Source organism: Heterodontus francisci, chromosome 47, assembly GCF_036365525.1.
Source record: "Heterodontus francisci isolate sHetFra1 chromosome 47, sHetFra1.hap1, whole genome shotgun sequence".
Lineage (NCBI taxonomy): Eukaryota > Metazoa > Chordata > Chondrichthyes > Heterodontiformes > Heterodontidae > Heterodontus > Heterodontus francisci.
The window spans coordinates 13988750-14007755 of NC_090417.1; the positions used below are offsets into that span (position 1 = coordinate 13988750).

Consider the following 19006-nt stretch of genomic DNA (forward strand, 5'->3'; position numbering starts at 1 on the left):
AGTGAGTACAGGGGTGATTGGGGAACGGGACTTGGTGTGTGTTAATGTCGGTCAGTGAGCACAGGAGTGATAGGGGAACGGGACTTGGTGTGTGTTAATGTAGGTCAGTGAGTACAGGGGTGATAGGGGAACGGGACTTGGTGTGTGTTAATATAGGTCAGTGAGCACAGGGGTGATAGGGGAACGGGACTTGGTGTGTGTTAATGTCGGTCAGTGAGTACAGGGGTGATAGGGGAATGGGACATGGTGTGTGTTAATGTAGGTCAGTGAGCACAGGGGTGATAGGGGAACGGGACTTGGTGTGTGTTAATGTAGGTCAGTGAGTACAGGGGTGATAGGGGAATGGGACTTGGTGTGTGTTAATGTTGGTCAGTGAGTACAGGGGTGATAGGGGAATGGGACTTGGTGTGTGTTAATGTAGGTCAGTGAGTACAGGGGTGATAGGGGAAAGGAACTTGGTGTGTGTTAATGTAGGTCAGTGAGTACAGGGGTGATAGGGGAACGGGACTTGGTGTGTGTTAATGTAGGTCAGTGAGTACAGGGGTTATAGGGGAACGGGACTTGGTGTGTGTTAATATAGGTCAGTGAGTACAGGGGTGATAGGGGAAGGGGACTTATTGTGTGTTAATGTAGGTCAGTGAGTACAGGGGTGATAGGGGAATGGGACTTGGTGTGTGTTAATGTTGGTCAGTGAGCACAGGAGTGATAGGGGAATGGGACTTGGTGTGTGTTAATGTTGGTCAGTGAGTACAGGGGTGATAGGGGAATGGGACTTGGTGTGTGTTAATGTAGGTCAGTGAGGACAGGGGTGATAGGGGAAAGGAACTTGGTGTGTGTTAATGTAGGTCAGTGAGCACAGGGGTGATAGGGGAACGGGACTTGGTGTGTGTTAATGTAGGTCAGTGAGGACAGGGGTGATAGGGGAAAGGAGCTTGGTGTGTGTTAATGTAGGTCAGTGAGCACAGGGGTTATAGGGGAACGGGACTTGGTGTGTGTTAATGTAGGTCAGTGAGTACAGGGGTGATAGGGGAATGGGACTTGGTGTGTGTTAATGTCGGTCAGTGAGTACAGGGGTGATAGGGGAACGGGACTTGGTGTGTGTTAATGTAGGTCAGTGAGTACAGGGGTGATAGGGGAAAGGAACTTGGTGTGTGTTAATGTAGGTCAGTGAGTACAGGGGTGATAGGGGAACGGGACCTGGTGTGTGTTAATGTAGGTCAGTGAGTACAGGGGTTATAGGGGAACGGGACTTGGTGTGTGTTAATATAGGTCAGTGAGTACAGGGGTGATAGGGGAAGGGGACTTGGTGTGTGTTAATGTAGGTCAGTGAGTACAGGGGTGATAGGGGAAGGGGACTTGGTGTGTGTTAATGTAGGTCAGTGAGTACAGGGGTGATAGGGGAATGGGACTTGGTGTGTGTTAATGTAGGTCAGTGAGCACAGGGGTGATAGGGGAACGGGACTTGGTGTGTGTTAATGTAGGTCAGTGAGCACAGGGGTGATAGGGGAATGGGACTTGGTGTGTGTTAATGTAGGTCAGTGAGTACAGGGGTGATAGGGGAATGGGACTTGGTGTGTGTTAATGTTGGTCAGTGAGTACAGGGGTGATAGGGGAATGGGACTTGGTGTGTGTTAATGTTGGTCAGTGAGTACAGGGGTGATAGGGGAATGGGACTTGGTGTGTGTTAATGTAGGTCAGTGAGTACAGGGGTGATAGGGGAAAGGAACTTGGTGTGTGTTAATGTAGGTCAGTGAGTACAGGGGTGATAGGGGAATGACACTTGGTGTGTGTTAATGTAGGTCAGTGAGCACAGGGGTGATAGGGGAATGGGACTTGGTGTGTGTTAATGTTGGTCAGTGAGTACAGGGGTGATAGGGGAATGGGACTTGGTGTGTGTTAATGTAGGTCAGTGAGTACAGGGGTGATAGGGGAAAGGAACTTGGTGTGTGTTAATGTAGGTCAGTGAGTACAGGGGTGATAGGGGAATGACACTTGGTGTGTGTTAATGTAGGTCAGTGAGTACAGGGGTTATAGGGGAACGGGACTTGGTGTGTGTTAATATAGGTCAGTGAGGACAGGGGTGATAGGGGAAGGGGACTTGGTGTGTGTTAATGTAGGTCAGTGAGTACAGGGGTGATAGGGGAATGGGACTTGGTGTGTGTTAATGTTGGTCAGTGAGCACAGGAGTGATAGGGGAACGGGACATGCTGTGTGTTAATGTAGGTCAGTGAGTACAGGGGTGATAGGGGAATGGGACTTGGTGTGTGTTAATGTTGGTCAGTGAGTACAGGGGTGATAGGGGAATGGGACTTGGTGTGTGTTAATGTAGGTCAGTGAGTACAGGGGTGATAGGGGAAAGGAACTTGGTGTGTGTTAATGTAGGTCAGTGAGTACAGGGGTGATAGGGGAACGGGACTTGGTGTGTGTTAATGTAGGTCAGTGAGTACAGGGGTTATAGGGGAACGGGACTTGGTGTGTGTTAATATAGGTCAGTGAGTACAGGGGTGATAGGGGAAGGGGACTTGGTGTGTGTTAATGTAGGTCAGTGAGTACAGGGGTGATAGGGGAATGGGACTTGGTGTGTGTTAATGTAGGTCAGTGAGTACAGGGGTGATAGGGGAACGGGACTTGGTGTGTGTTAATGTAGGTCAGTGAGTACAGGGGTGATAGGGGAATGGGACTTGGTGTGTGTTAATGTAGGTCAGTGAGTACAGGGGTGATAGGGGAACGGGACTTGGTGTGTGTTAATGTTGGTCAGTGAGTACAGGGGTGATAGAGGAACGGGTCTTGGTGTGTGTTAATGTTGGTCAGTGAGTACAGGGGTGATAGAGGAACGGGTCTTGGTGTGTGTTAATATAGGTCAGTGAGCACAGGGGTGATAGGGGAACGGGACTTGGTGTGTGTTAATATAGGTCAGTGAGCACAGGGGTGATAGGGGAACGGGACTTGGTGTGTGTTAATGTAGGTCAGTGAGTACAGGGGTGATAGGGAAACGGGTCTTGGTGTGTGTTAATATAGGTCAGTGAGTACAGGGGGTGATAGGGGAATGGGACTTGGTGTGTGTTAATGTCGGTCAGTGAGTACAGGGGTGATTGGGGAACGGGACTTGGTGTGTGTTAATGTCGGTCAGTGAGCACAGGGGTAATAGGGGAACGGGACTTGGTGTGTGTTAATATAGGTCAGTGAGCACAGGGGTGATAGGGGAATGGGACTTGGTGTGTGTTAATGTGGGTCAGTGAGTACAGGGGTGATAGGGGAACGTGTCTTGGTGTGTGTTAATGTCGGTCAGTGAGCACAGGGGTGATAGGGGAACGTGTCTTGGTGTGTGTTAATGTCGGTCAGTGAGCACAGGGGTGATAGGGGAACGGGACTTGGTGTGTGTTAATGTAGGTCAGTGAGCACAGGGGTGATAGGGGAATGGGACTTGGTGTGTGTTAATGTAGGTCAGTGAGTACAGGGGTGATAGAGGAACGGGACTTGGTGTGTGTTAATGTAGGTCAGTGAGTACAGGGGTGATAGGGGAATGGGACTTGGTGTGTGTTAATGTGGGTCAGTGAGTACAGGGGTGATAGGGGAACGGGACTTGGTGTGTGTTAATGTAGGTCAGTGAGTACAGGGGTGATAGGGGAATGGGACTTGGTGTGTGTTAATGTAGGTCAGTGAGTACAGGGGTGATAGGGGAACGTGTCTTGGTGTGTGCTAATGTCGGTCAGTGAGCACAGGGGTGATAGGGGAACGGGACTTGGTGTGTGTTAATGTAGGTCAGTGAGTACAGGGGTGATAGGGGAACGTGTCTTGGTGTGTGTTAATGTAGGTCAGTGAGCACAGGGGTGATAGGGGAATGGGACTTGGTGTGTGTTAATGTAGGTCAGTGAGTACAGGGGTGATAGGGGAATGGGACTTGGTGTGAGTTAATGTAGGTCAGTGAGTACAGGGGTGATAGGGGAACGGGACTTGGTGTGTGTTAATGTAGGTCAGTGAGCACAGGGGTGATAGAGGAACGGGACTTGGTGTGTGTTAATGTAGGTCAGTGAGTACAGGGGTGATAGAGGAACGGGACTTGGTGTGTGTTAATGTAGGTCAGTGAGTACAGGGGTGATAGGGGAACGGGACTTGGTGTGTGTTAATGCAGGTCAGTGAGTACAGGGGTGATAGGGGAACGGGACTTGGTGTGTGTTAATGCAGGTCAGTGAGTACAGGGGTGATCGGGGAACGGGACTTGGTGTGTGTTAATGTAGGTCAGTGAGTACAGGGGTGATAGAGGAACGGGACTTGGTGTGTGTTAATGTAGGTCAGTGAGTACAGGGGTGATAGGGGAATGTGTCTTGGTGTGTGTTAATGTCGGTCAGTGAGCACAGGGGTGATAGGGGAACGGGACTTGGTGTGTGTTAATGTAGGTCAGTGATTACAGGGGTGATAGGGGAATGGGACTTGGTGAGTGTTAATGTCGGTCAGTGAGCACAGGGGTGATAGGGGAACGTGTCTTGGTGTGTGTTAATGTCGGTCAGTGAGCACAGGGGTGATAGGGGAACGTGTCTTGGTGTGTGTTAATGTCGGTCAGTGAGCACAGGGGTGATAGGGGAACGGGACTTGGTGTGTGTTAATGTAGGTCAGTGATTACAGGGGTGATAGGGGAATGGGACTTGGTGTGTGTTAATGTCGGTCAGTGAGCACAGGGGTGATAGGGGAACGGGACATGGTGTGTGTTAATGTAGGTCAGTGAGTACAGGGGTGATAGGGGAACGGGACTTGGTGTGTGTTAATGTAGGTCAGTGATTACAGGGGTGATAGGGGAATGGGACTTGGTGTGTGTTAATGTCGGTCAGTGAGCACAGGGGTGATAGGGGAACGGGACATGGTGTGTGTTAATGTAGGTCAGTGAGTACAGGGGTGATAGGGGAACGGGACTTGGTGTGTGTTAATGTAGGTCAGTGAGTACAGGGGTGATAGGGGAATGGGACTTGGTGTGTGTTAATGTTGGTCAGTGAGTACAGGGGTGATAGGGGAATGGGACTTGGTGTGTGTTAATGTAGGTCAGTGAGTACAGGGGTGATAGGGGAAAGGAACTTGGTGTGTGTTAATGTAGGTCAGTGAGCACAGGAGTGATAGGGGAACGGGACATGGTGTGTGTTAATGTAGGTCAGTGAGCACAGGGGTGATAGGGGAACGGGACTTGGTGTGTGTTAATGTAGGTCAGTGAGTACAGGGGTGATAGGGGAACGGGACATGGTGTGTGTTAATGTAGGTCAGTGAGCACAGGGGTGATAGGGGAACGGGACTTGGTGTGTGTTAATGTAGGTCAGTGAGTACAGGGGTGATAGGGGAATGGGACTTGGTGTGTGTTAATGTAGGTCAGTGAGTACAGGGGTGATAGGGGAATGGGACTTGGTGTGTGTTAATGTAGGTCAGTGAGTACAGGGGTGATAGGGGAAAGGAACTTGGTGTGTGTTAATGTAGGTCAGTGAGTACAGGGGTGATAGGGGAACGGGACATGGTGTGTGTTAATGTAGGTCAGTGAGCACAGGGGTGATAGGGGAACGGGACTTGGTGTGTGTTAATGTAGGTCAGTGAGTACAGGGGTGATAGGGGAATGGGACTTGGTGTGTGTTAATGTTGGTCAGTGAGCACAGGAGTGATAGGGGAACGGGACATGGTGTGTGTTAATGTAGGTCAGTGAGCACAGGGGTGATAGGGGAACGGGACTTGGTGTGTGTTAATGTAGGTCAGTGAGTACAGGGGTGATAGGGGAACGGGACATGGTGTGTGTTAATGTAGGTCAGTGAGCACAGGGGTGATAGGGGAACGGGACTTGGTGTGTGTTAATGTAGGTCAGTGAGTACAGGGGTGATAGGGGAATGGGACTTGGTGTGTGTTAATGTAGGTCAGTGAGTACAGGGGTGATAGGGGAATGGGACTTGGTGTGTGTTAATGTAGGTCAGTGAGTACAGGGGTGATAGGGGAAAGGAACTTGGTGTGTGTTAATGTAGGTCAGTGAGTACAGGGGTGATAGGGGAACGGGACTTGGTGTGTGTTAATGTAGGTCAGTGAGTACAGGGGGTGATAGAGGAACGGGACTTGGTGTGTGTTAATATAGGTCAGTGAGTACAGGGGTGATAGGGGAAGGGGACTTGGTGTGTGTTAATGTAGGTCAGTGAGTACAGGGGTGATAGGGGAATGGGACTTGGTGTGTGTTAATGTTGGTCAGTGAGCACAGGAGTGATAGGGGAACGGGACATGGTGTGTGTTAATGTCGGTCAGTGAGTACAGGGGTGATAGGGGAACGGGACTTGGTGTGTGTTAATGTAGGTCAGTGAGTACAGGGGTGATAGGGGAATGGGAGTTGGTGTGTGTTAATGTTGGTCAGTGAGTACAGGGGTGATAGGGGAATGGGACTTGGTGTGTGTTAATGTAGGTCAGTGAGTACAGGGGTGATAGGGGAAAGGAACTTGGTGTGTGTTAATGTAGGTCAGTGAGTACAGGGGTGATAGGGGAACGGGACTTGGTGTGTGTTAATGTAGGTCAGTGAGGACAGGGGTTATAGGGGAACGGGACTTGGTGTGTGTTAATATAGGTCAGTGAGTACAGGGGTGATAGGGGAAGGGGACTTGGTGTGTGTTAATATAGGTCAGTGAGTACAGGGGTGATAGGGGAATGGGACTTGGTGTGTGTTAATGTCGGTCAGTGAGTACAGGGGTGATTGGGGAACGGGACTTGGTGTGTGTTAATGTAGGTCAGTGAGTACAGGGGGTGATAGGGGAACGGGACTTGGTGTGTGTTAATGTCGGTCAGTGAGCACAGGGGTAATAGGGGAACGGGACTTGGTGTGTGTTAATATAGGTCAGTGAGCACAGGGGTGATAGGGGAATGGGACTTGGTGTGTGTTAATGTGGGTCAGTGAGTACAGGGGTGATAGGGGAACGGGACTTGGTGTGTGTTAATGTAGGTCAGTGAGTACAGGGGTGATAGGGGAACGTGTCTTGGTGTGTGTTAATGTCGGTCAGTGAGCACAGGGGTGATAGGGGAACGGGACTTGGTGTGTGTTAATGTAGGTCAGTGAGCACAGGGGTGATAGGGGAATGGGACTTGGTGTGTGTTAATGTAGGTCAGTGAGTACAGGGGTGATAGGGGAACGGGACTTGGTGTGTGTTAATGCAGGTCAGTGAGTACAGGGGTGATCGGGGAACGGGACTTGGTGTGTGTTAATGTAGGTCAGTGAGTACAGGGGTGATAGGGGAATGTGTCTTGGTGTGTGTTAATGTCGGTCAGTGAGCACAGGGGTGATAGGGGAATGGGACTTGGTGTGTGTTAATGTAGGTCAGTGAGTACAGGGGTGATAGGGGAATGGGACTTGGTGTGTGTTAATGTAGGTCAGTGATTACAGGGGTGATAGGGGAATGGGACTTGGTGTGTGTTAATGTCGGTCAGTGAGCACAGGGGTGATAGGGGAACGGGACATGGCGTGTGTTAATGTAGGTCAGTGAGTACAGGGGTGATAGGGGAACGTGTCTTGGTGTGTGTTAATGTCGGTCAGTGAGCACAGGGGTGATAGAGGAACGGGACTTGGTGTGTGTTAATGTAGGTCAGTGATTACAGGGGTGATAGGGGAATGGGACTTGGTGTGTGTTAATGTCGGTCAGTGAGCACAGGGGTGATAGGGGAACGGGACATGGTGTGTGTTAATGTAGGTCAGTGAGTACAGGGGTGATAGGGGAACGTGTCTTGGTGTGTGTTAATGTCGGTCAGTGAGTACAGGGGGGTGATAGGGGAACGGGACTTGGTGTGTGTTAATGTAGGTCAGTGAGTACAGGGGTGATAGGGGAACGGGACTTGGTGTGTGTTAATGTAGGTCAGTGAGTACAGGGGTGATAGGGGAACGGGACTTGGTGTGTGTTAATGTCGGTCAGTGAGCACAGGGGTGATAGGGGAATGGGACTTGGTGTGTGTTAATGTAGGTCAGTGAGTACAGGGGTGATAGGGGAATGGGACTTGGTGTGTGTTAATGTAGGTCAGTGAGTACAGGGGTGATAGGGGAATGGGACTTGGTGTGTGTTAATGTAGGTCAGTGAGTACAGGGGTGATAGGGGAATGGGACTTGGTGTGTGTTAATGTAGGTCAGTGAGTACAGGGGTGATCGGGGAATGGGACTTGGTGTGTGTTAATGTAGGTCAGTGATTACAGGGGTGATAGGGGAATGGGACTTGGTGTGTGTTAATGTCGGTCAGTGAGCACAGGGGTGATAGGGGAACGGGACATGGCGTGTGTTAATGTAGGTCAGTGAGTACAGGGGTGATAGGGGAACGTGTCTTGGTGTGTGTTAATGTCGGTCAGTGAGCACAGGGGTGATAGGGGAACGGGACTTGGTGTGTGTTAATGTAGGTCAGTGATTACAGGGGTGATAGGGGAATGGGACTTGGTGTGTGTTAATGTCGGTCAGTGAGCACAGGGGTGATAGGGGAACGGGACATGGTGTGTGTTAATGTAGGTCAGTGAGTACAGGGGTGATAGGGGAACGTGTCTTGGTGTGTGTTAATGTCGGTCAGTGAGTACAGGGGGGTGATAGGGGAACGGGACTTGGTGTGTGTTAATGTAGGTCAGTGAGTACAGGGGTGATAGGGGAACGGGACTTGGTGTGTGTTAATGTAGGTCAGTGAGTACAGGGGTGATAGGGGAACGGGACTTGGTGTGTGTTAATGTAGGTCAGTGAGCACAGGGGTGATAGGGGAACGGGACTTGGTGTGTGTTAATGTAGGTCAGTGAGCACAGGGGTGATAGGGGAATGGGACTTGGTGTGTGTTAATGTAGGTCAGTGAGTACAGGGGTGATAGGGGAACGGGACTTGGTGTGTGTTAATGCAGGTCAGTGAGTACAGGGGTGATCGGGGAACGGGACTTGGTGTGTGTTAATGTAGGTCAGTGAGTACAGGGGTGATAGGGGAATGTGTCTTGGTGTGTGTTAATGTCGGTCAGTGAGCACAGGGGTGATAGAGGAACGGGACTTGGTGTGTGTTAATGTAGGTCAGTGATTACAGGGGTGATAGGGGAACGGGACATGGTGTGTGTTAATGTAGGTCAGTGAGCACAGGGGTGATAGAGGAACGGGACTTGGTGTGTGTTAATGTAGGTCAGTGAGTACAGGGGTGATAGGGGAATGGGACTTGGTGTGTGTTAATGTCGGTCAGTGAGCACAGGGGTGATAGGGGAACGGGACTGGGATTGTGTTAATGTAGGTCAGTGAGCACAGGGGTGATAGGGGAACGGGACTTGGTGTGTGTTAATGTAGGTCAGTGAGCACAGGGGTGATAGGGGAATGGGACTTGGTGTGTGTTAATGTAGGTCAGTGAGTACAGGGGTGATAGGGGAACGGGACTTGGTGTGTGTTAATGTAGGTCAGTGAGCACAGGGGTGATAGGGGAATGGGACTTGGTGTGAGCTCAGACATGGGTGGCAGAGCTTTGGATGACCTCAGGTTTCGGGAGGGTAGAATGTGGGAGACCAGGCAGGAGTGCATTGGAATAGTCAAGTCTAGAGGTAACAAAGGCAGGAATGAGGGTTCCAGCAGCAGATGAGCTGAGCAGGGTGAAGTCAGGCGATGTTATGGAGGTGGAACTAGGCGTTCTTAGTGATGGTATGAATATGAGGTTGGAAGCTCAGCTCGGGGTCAAATGTGACACCAAGATTGTGAACAGACTGGCTTGATCTCGGACTGTGACGTGGAATGATGTATTTCAATTTGGGGATCATGATTGATGAGCAGTCGCCACTGGTAGCAATTAAAACAACTTTTCTTTGTTCTGAGATTGGCACTTAAACCGCACAGCAACAGTGTCAGCTGTGACTCAGTCGCGAGCACTTACATCTCTGAGTCAGATGCTCATGGGTTCACGCCTGACTCCTGACACTTCAGTACAAAATCCTGACTGGACACTCCAGCGTAGTGCTGAAGGTGTGCTGCACTGTCAGTGGTGCCATCTTGACTGAAATATTAAAGCAACGCTCTGTTTGCCCTCTGGGATGGACTTAAATGATCACATGGACAAGGGGATCTCTCAGGTGTCTCTCTGATATCACAAGATTCTGGGTTCAAGTCTCACTCCAGGACTTGACCACAAAATTACTGAAGGAGTGCTACACTGTCGGAGGTGCCGTCTTTCAAATAAGATGTTAAACTGAGACCCGGTCTGCCCTCTCGGCTGGATGTAATAGATCCCATGGAACTATTTCAAAGAAGAGCAGGGGAGTTATCCCTGGTGTCCTCCTCAATTAACATCACTGGAACAGATTAGCTGGTCATTATCACATTGCTGTTATGGGAGCTTGCTGTGCACAAATTGGCGGTTGTATTTCCGACATTACAACAGTGACTTCACTTCAAAAAGTACTAACTTGGTTGTAAAGCACTTTGGAATGTCCAGTGGTTGTGAAAGACGCTATCTAAATGCAAGTCTTTGTTTCTTTTTTGATTGCACTTGGAAATAAAAGCTGCTTGACTGATTGACTGTGAAACACTTGGAGAAATTCCAGGACTGTGTCAGGTCCTATTTCAATGCAAGTCCAACTGGGACACAGATAATTGATGGTTATTTAAGTGGTTGTTGTTAAATGAGCTACCGATAGCAGTGAGGTGAAGAAGCAGATAGTTCATACAAGTGATTGTGGAGGAATGTATCGCTGTGCACTGGGGAAAGCAATTAGCTCCTCTTTTTTTGAAGATTGTCATCGAGTCATTACAGGACAGGAGGAGGCCATTCAGCCCATCGAGTACATGCTGGAGCCATGTTGTGAGGATGAGCAATCAATTGTCACAGTGGCAGTCAGCAGCAAGTGAGCCAGTTGGTTCACTGACACAGTTTCCCCAACTAACGGTGCATTTTATATCTGCCTCTCTCTCTATTTTCTCCCCCTTCCCCTTTCTCTCGCTCTGCCCCTCCCCTCGTTCTCTCTCTCTCTCTCTCTCTCTCTTTTTGTCTTTCTCTCTCTCTTTTTGTCTTTCTCTCTCTCTTTTTGTCTTTCTCTCTCTCTCTGTTTCTCTCTCTCTCTTTTTGTCTTTCTCTCTCTCTCTGTTTCTCTCTCTCTCTCTCTCCCCACTTCCCCTCTCTCTCATTTTGTCCCTCCCCTGTCTCACTTTTTTGTCTCTCTTTGTCTTTCTCTCTCTCTCTCTCTCCCCCCTTCCCCTCTCTCTTACTCTGCCCCTCCCCCCCTCTCTCTTTTTGTCACTCTCTTTTTTTCTCTCTCTCTCTCTCTCTCTCTCCTCCTTCTCTCTCTCTCGCTCTCCCCTCCTTCTCTCTCTCTCTCTTTCCCTCTCTCTCTCTCTCTCTCTCTCTCCTCCTTCTCTCTCTCTCTCTCTCCCCTCCTTCTCTCTCTCTCTCTTTCCCTCTCTCCTGCTGTAACATGCCAAGATGATATCCTGCAGCATTTGGTGTCACACTGAGTATTTTTACTGCTGGTTCACCCTTTGCTGTTTCTGCTGAAGCCAAGGTTCATAATGCAGGGCATAACCAAAGTTGAAGAGAGAAGCTTTCTGGGTTGGGTTAGGTTTCGGGTTCGGAGCAGGATTGTAAACAGGGCTCAGCACATTGGAAACTGGAGGGCCAGCTTTCACTGGCATTGGCAAACAGCAGTTGATACCTTCTCCACTCAGTGCCCTCTTTTCTGTCTTTGTCAGCAGAAGCAGCCCGTGATGACTGTTCCACCCATGATGGAGGATCCCGTGCAGATTGGGGAGGACAAGTTTATTCCCAAGTGAGTGAAGTCTCGTGGACAGGCTCCGAGTTCGCCAGAGGAGCGAGAGAGAGAGAGTGCCGATGAAACCCACCTACTCCTCAAAGATCTGCTTGGACTCCCAGAGTGTTGACCATCATCAGATCCCCAAAGGATGTTTATCCTGGCCGGACAGTGCAGAACTCGGGATTTGTAACTCAGGATAAGGCGTCACTCCTTTATTTCGGACTGAGATGAGGAGAGATTTCTTCACTCTGAGGGTTGTGAATCTTTTGGAATTCTCTCCTCCAGTTCGAGCTGTGGGTGCTCAGTCACGGATTGTATTCCAGACTGAGATTGGTAGATTTTTGATTTTTTTTGAAGGGATTTGGGGATCAGGTGGGTAAGTGATTTGGTTAAAGGTCGGCCATGACCTTTGTGAATGGTGGGAGCAGGCTCAAGGGGCCGACTCATAGACTTTTAGAATCATGCAGCACAGAATGTGGCCATCCGGCCGGCCGGCCCTGTGCCAGCTTTTTTGAAAGCTTCTTAAAAGCTGAAAGAGGTAACATTTGAGGTTGGGGCGAGATTGACATGAAAACCCTCCCTTCTGATCCATCAGTGAGTTGCTGAGAGGTAGACATGAGATGATCCCAGTTGAGAAGCCTGATCTGTGCTGAGATAGCTGATCTCCTGCGAGGAGGCATTAGCAACTCTCTAAACCCTGTGTCGCTGTGTCTTTGGCTAAGATCCCAGATCGTGAGCCTCACTCCATGGAAGTGTTGGAGAGTGAGAAGCTGTAACAGAGCATTGGGGAAAGCACGAGTGAATAAGGACAGCTCTTTGCTTTGCCAGCAATGAGGGAACCATCATTGTCAAGTGGCCAGGAGAAGAGTGAGTAGAGAGTATAGGACAAGCCAGGGGATAGAGAAATATAGGGAGAGTGGGGCAGTCGGAAGGAAGCTTTTTGAATGTTCCCCACCAGGCGCCTCAGCTGCCTAGCTTTCTCAAGGTGACTTTTAAATGTAAATACCCTCAAAGGCAGGCGGTGAGGCTTGGTGCCCGATTCGAGGCAGGATCTGCCTGACTCGTGCCAGTGGCAGGCACATTGGGGGTTACTGCCCCTGCTGCTGCTGTCTCAGCGAAGGGAGTAGGCAACTCCTTACAAAGCCAGCAGTGTCTTGGGGGATTGGAAGTGAGCCAGAAAGCAAAACTCCAGGTCCAGTGCGAGCACCAGCGTGAGAAGGTCCAATTTAAAACAAAACCAAACCAGTGTGAAGACAAAGACATGGAAACTTTGTTTGGCCGCGTGGCAACCCCCACAGATGTTTTACAAAATTCTTTCACGGACGGTGGGCATCACTGGCAAGGCCAGCATTTGTTACCCATCCCGAATTGCCCGAACTGAGTGGCTGGCTCGGTCATTTCAGAGGAAAATAACAAACTGTCCTGGAGGCAAGGGATCCAATCCCTGGAGCCAGTGGGAATTCAAGATGAATCTCCAGGACATGGTTGCACGCAATCAAGGAGAAAAATCATCGGGACGTTTAACTGTGGGGTGCATTTCTCATTTATTAGTGATAAAAATATTGCAGAAGGGAATTTCTGATTTGCAAAAGAAGGGCTGTTTAACTGGGTGGGTTGGTTAGAGACAGGCAGTCCTCCGCTGAATCCTCCAGGAATATGTCCAAGCAGAGATGGTACGCCCATACGAGGGGCCGAATGGCTGCTGTCTGACCTGTCGGCTTCTAGTCTGAGGGTGCTGAGTGAGGACAGGGTTGGACTGGGATGTGACGCCCCATGTCGTCAAATAGTACGCTGACAATTACTGCCTGGACCAAGTGTGGCTTCTTGAGAGAGTTAACAGAGGATGAGTGGAAGAGGAGCCCAGCAGGGAGTAAAGGCTTTCAGACCAAGAGAAAGTGAAGGGGGGAGGAGAGAGGAATGAGTGTACAAGGAGCGTTTACATGGGGTTGATGTTATAGATGAAGTCACGCCACTCGACGATTCAAGTCCAAAAATAAATCGAGCTCCACTTTCCTTTAAACTGCAGACCGTGGTTCCTTTTTCCCTTCACCCAGTTCATGTCTGATAGCCACGAATCATTTGTATTTTAACTGGTAACCTAATTTGACAAGTCAGACATAAATGCAAACTCCAAACTGCTCCAGCAGCTTCAGAAGTTCCCCTTGGCTGCTCCCTGGCTCCATGGCAACAGCAGATGGCAAAGACCTGCCCATTTCTTTTGTTAAGCAGTGTTTTTTTTTAACCCCAACAGCCATTCAATATTCATGCCTTGTAATTCTGGCCTGCTTGATCATCCTGATGTTAATCACCCCACTGTTGGTGGCTGTGTCTTCATCTGCCTAGCTGTGGAATTCTCTCCCTAAACCTCTCTGCCTTTCGACCTCTCTCTCTCTCTCTCTCTCTCCTCCTAAAACCTACCTCTTTGACCCTGTCCTCACATCCCCTCATGTGGCTTGTTGTCAAATATTTGTTTGATGACACTCCTGTGAATCGCCTTGGAACATCTTGGTACGTTAAAGGTGCTATGTAAATGCAATAAAAACAGAAAATGCCAGAAATACTCAGCAGGTCAGGCCGCATCTGAGAGTTCGAGGTCTGCGACCTTTCATCAGAACAGCTTTCTTACTGAGATGCAAGTTCTTGTTGTTTCTGGCTGTGTCGTTCCCTGTGCTCATTGTCCAAATCCCTTTCGCCCGGGCTCCAGGTGTGCCCACGCTGACAAGACGCACTCATCCCTTTTCTGTTCACTGGCATGAATGGGCACACAGGGGCATGGAATTGGCAGTCCCACTCAGATGGCCATGGCAAGTGGTGTGGAGTCATGGAAACATTGTCTGCCATGTGAATGGTGGAACAATGGGGCAGCAGAGGGCAATCTCCAGTTCCTCTGTACAGCCATCCCTCAATTTATAGACAAAAATCGTTTGTGCGCGAGGATTCGGAGGGCCTAGTAATCGGGGCGGGGTGGGGGGGAAAGGAAGAGATTGGATTCAGGTTGTCGACTGCTATTTCTCATATTCTTCTTCTTCCCCATACCTCACTCAGATTTCCTAATCTCTGGCAAGGACACATTTATCAGATATCCTTCCTTTTCTTGGGAGCTGAATAGCTTGCAAGGGCACATGCGGGCGATATTGTGGGACCAATTGTGCGTTGGCCAGATTTGGGTTGCAAGTTCCTTTCCCCGATTGGTCATTCAGCTGGATTGTTAAGAGAACCCAAGAGTCCATTTTTTATGCTGTTGCCAGCTCACGACTTCTCGAATTCACTTCCACAGTCGGTCACGGTGGGATTTGAACTCACACTCCTTGGGTGGCTGGGATGTTACAATAGTCACGACACAAGCATCCACATTATCGCCCGTCTCCACTCTACTGTTGGCCTGTGGGACAGTTAATGTCTGCTTTCTTGCTTCACCCCGCAGCTTGGCAACTCTATCAAGAGGAAGAGACTTGCATTGTTATAGTGCCTTCAGCCAACTCGGCATGTCCCAAAGCACTTTCCAGCCAATCAGCTCCATTCAACATGCAGTCACTGTTGCAACATAGGAAACGCAGCAGCCAATCTGCGCACAGCAAGCTCCCACAAACAGTAATGTGAGAATGGGCAGATAATGTGTTTCTGTGATGTGGATTGAGATTGGTCAGGACACCGGGGATCACTCCCCTGCTCTGCCTTGAAGGGGCCATGGGGTCTTTCATTTCTACCTGAAATGGCAGGGGGGACCTCGATTTGTTCAACATCCCATCGGAAAGACGGCACGTCTGACAGTGCAGCACTCTCTCAGTACTGCACTGAAGTGCCAGCCTAGATTTTGTGTGGAAGTCTCTGGAGTAGCACTCGCAGTGAGAGAGTGCTACCAGCTGCGTTACGGTGAACACACCCACGTGTGTCTATCTGTCTGGCAAAGAGAGTGCAGGGAAAATAAGGAGACCCATCAAAGAACTTTTTGTTTTCTCTCTTTCCTCTAGGAAGGAGCTCCTCGGATACTTAAAGACATACAACTATTACTATGAAGGACAGACTGCTCAGCTCCGGCACAGGCAGGTAAGCTCTCCGCTTTGATGGCCCATTTGTAGCTTGCACTGAAAATTCACAGGGTTGAGACCCGGTCTCGTGGGTCTGCCTGTGCCTTGCAAAATAAGCTCATTAAAACAGTAAAGATCAGCTTTGATATTGCTGGGCTGGAAACTGTGCATTTCCCTTTAAATATCTTCAAGGCACTGTTTAAATGACAGTTGTTGAATTAGTGTACCTGCCATGGCTCCTTCACGCCTTTGAGTTTCTGAGTACAGCCTCTGTGAGAGTGTCTGTGCCCCGAAGAGAGGGTGGGCGGTTTTGGCATTTGCACAGGGGCTGCGAGCAATTTGCCTGGGTGTGGACTGACACGCAGCGCAGTCTGGAGAAATCCTGGGAGAGTTCAACCTCGACAAATGGAATTAAGATTGTGTGTGTGTGTGTGTGTGTGTGTGCACGTGTGTCTTACCCCTGTAAAAGTGAACAAGGGATGGGGAGGAGAAAAGCTCTCGGTTCTTTGTGTCATCAGACTGAGCCCCTTGCAGTGCCTGCTGAGCCCACAGGAGGGCAGGTCTGGGTTGGATTTCTGCAGCATTGTGTTGTGTGGGTTGGATTGCACAGAGTTTGACAGTGCAGAAACAGGCCTTCCAGTCCAAACGGTCCGTGCCAGGGTTTCTGCTCCACACAGGCCTCCTCACACCCCTCTTCATCTCACCCCATCAACATATTCTTCTGATCCTTTCTCCCTCATGTGTTATCCAGCTTCCACTTAACTGTATTGACAGGATTGACCTCAACCACTCCCGAGAGATTTCCCTTCTGGGGAAAGAAGTTGTTCCAGAATTCCCGATTCGATTTATTAGTGACTGAGTTATATTTTTGGGCGCTAGTCTTGGTCTCCCTCACAGCTGGAAACATCACGTCTCATGTCCACCCTATCAAACTCTGAGTCCAAAGCAACTGGTTTTGAATTGGATCTCCCTGTGCTGTTGTTGAGCAGTTTAATTTCTGCATTGGAAAAGCTGGGCGTAGGAAGGACTGAGTGTGTCCTGTGAACTGGGATAAGTGAGGCTTGGGATTTCACTTGAAGCACAAACTGCCCTCTTGTGGCTTTTGCCATGTTACAGAACCACACATGTTTAGTACAAGGTCCCGCAGAGAGGGAGCTGGGCCTGAGCTTGTTAAATGTGGAAAAACTACAGCAGAGCCTTTTTAAAAAAAAAAAAATTCAACTCATGAGAACGTTGGAATTGGAGATGTGACCATTGTGAGCGGAGAAGACAAATTAGATTCACAAAGCTTGCTCTGTCTTCAGAGAGAAAAGTCCCTTTGACGACCGAGCGCTGTTAATTTGAGAGCAGCTGACCCAATGCTGCCTGGTCCTGAGGCTCTGCAATTCCCTCCCGAAACCTCTCTCTCCGCATCTCTGGCCTTCTTTAAAACACTCCTTAACACCTACCTCTTTGACCAAACTTTTGGTCATCTGGCCTCATATCTCCTTACAAGGCTGAATGTCATACTTTGCTTTTTAATAATCCTGTGATTTCCCTTGGAATGTTTGACAACATTAAACGTGCTATATAAATGCAAGTTGTTGTTGTTGTTGTTGTTTTTGGATCATGAATCAGGGAGCTATGATGTGCTGCTGAGAGGAATGGCTTCTGTTAACATCCTGATTCCCTGTTCACCATGTTGCTGACCCACATTTTATTCCAGCTTTGCTTGTTTGTATTTGAAAGATTTATTGCCTGTTTTTTAAGATGAGCGCAAATAGACAAAAACAATGGTGTTGAATGTGCCAAGTGTATTGGCCTGCCCTGGGGATCACACCCCCAACGCGGGGTGGGGGGGGTCTCTGTGCAAACAGACAGGGTTTGCCATCTCTCCACAGTCAGACACTGGAATAGTGGCAGGTCATTGTCATTGCACAGTCCACGCATGAGGCCTGCAGAGTTTCCTAGAACATTGCCCCAACTCCCAGACTCTGCTCTTTTCCTCAGGGTTGGTCACCAAGCAATCCTATCCTCAGGCTGTGAAAGGTGTGGAATAAATGGAAGGCTCGTCTGACTGACTGTCTGTGTTTCTAGTCTATCTGGTCTTCCATTTTCCTTTCCTCACTCTTTTCCCCCCACGGCTCCCTCTCTTTTTGTGAAGCACACTGTTGTCGGTCATTGACCAGTTTCAGACGATGACTTTTTTGGATCCATCTGTCTATCTCCGGGCTCTGCCTGCATTGACCCCCTCCTCCCCCCACCTCACCGGACCTCCGGGTATACTGTGCTACTCTGAATCTCTCTCTGTTTCGAGCTGCAGGAGGAAGAGGAGCTGATCATCGAGGGGCTTCTCAACATTTCCTGGGGACTACGCCGGCCAATCCGATTGCAGATGCAGGACGATAATGAGCGGATCCGACCCCCTCCCTCATCCACCTCCTGGCACTCGGGCTGCAGCATTGAAGCACAGAGGTAGGCCCTGACTTCCCCAACGCCAACTTGATTGCTAACCTGAATGGCAGTGTCAACCCCAATGCTCACCCCAATGCCAAACCGAACCCCAATACCAACCCGAACCCCAATGCCAACCCAAACCCTAACCCCAACACCAATACCAACCTGAACCCCAACACCAATACCAACCCAAACCCCAATACCAGTACCAATACCAACCTGAACCCCAACACCAATACCAACCTGAACCCCAACACCAATACCAACCCAAACCCCAACACCAGTACCAATACCAACCCAAACCCCAACACCGATACCAACCCGAACCCCAACACCAATACCAACCCAAACCCCAATACCAGTACCAATACCAACCCAAACCCCAACACCAACTCCGATACCAACCCGAACCCCAATGCTAACCCAAACCCTAACCCCAACACCAATACCAACCTGAACCCCAACACCAATACCAACCCAAACCCCAATACCAGTACCAATACCAACCCAAACCCCAACACCAGTACCAATACCAACCCAAACCCCAACACCGATACCAACCCGAACCCCAACACCAATACCAACCCAAACCCCAATACCAGTACCAATACCAACCCAAACCCCAACACCAACTCCGATACCAACCCGAACCCCAATGCCAACCCAAACCCTAACCCCAACACCAATACCAACCTGAACCCCAACACCAATACCAACCCAAACCCCAATACCAGTACCAATACCAACCCAAACCCCAACTCCGATACCAACCCGAACCCCAATGCCAACCCAAACCCTAACCCCAACACCAATACCAAC

At 49.6% G+C, this 19006-nt stretch overlaps 1 protein-coding gene across 6 annotated transcripts in view; it reads left to right on the top strand.

The window, feature by feature from the left end:
• rassf2a (Ras association domain family member 2a) overlaps positions 1 to 19006 on the top strand; it is a 48808-nt gene that overhangs the window by 15980 nt on the left and 13822 nt on the right. For 3 of the 6 annotated variants that reach the window (XM_068023038.1, XM_068023040.1, XM_068023035.1), the window contains exons 2-4: positions 11662 to 11738; positions 15695 to 15770; positions 18054 to 18205. In XM_068023038.1, the coding sequence (XP_067879139.1) occupies positions 11677 to 11738; positions 15695 to 15770; positions 18054 to 18205 (290 nt within the window). In that variant the 5' untranslated portion in view covers positions 11662 to 11676. The remainder of the gene's footprint in view (positions 1 to 11661; positions 11739 to 15694; positions 15771 to 18053; positions 18206 to 19006) is intronic. The other 3 variants (XM_068023037.1, XM_068023041.1, XM_068023036.1) reach the window with 1 other exon arrangement.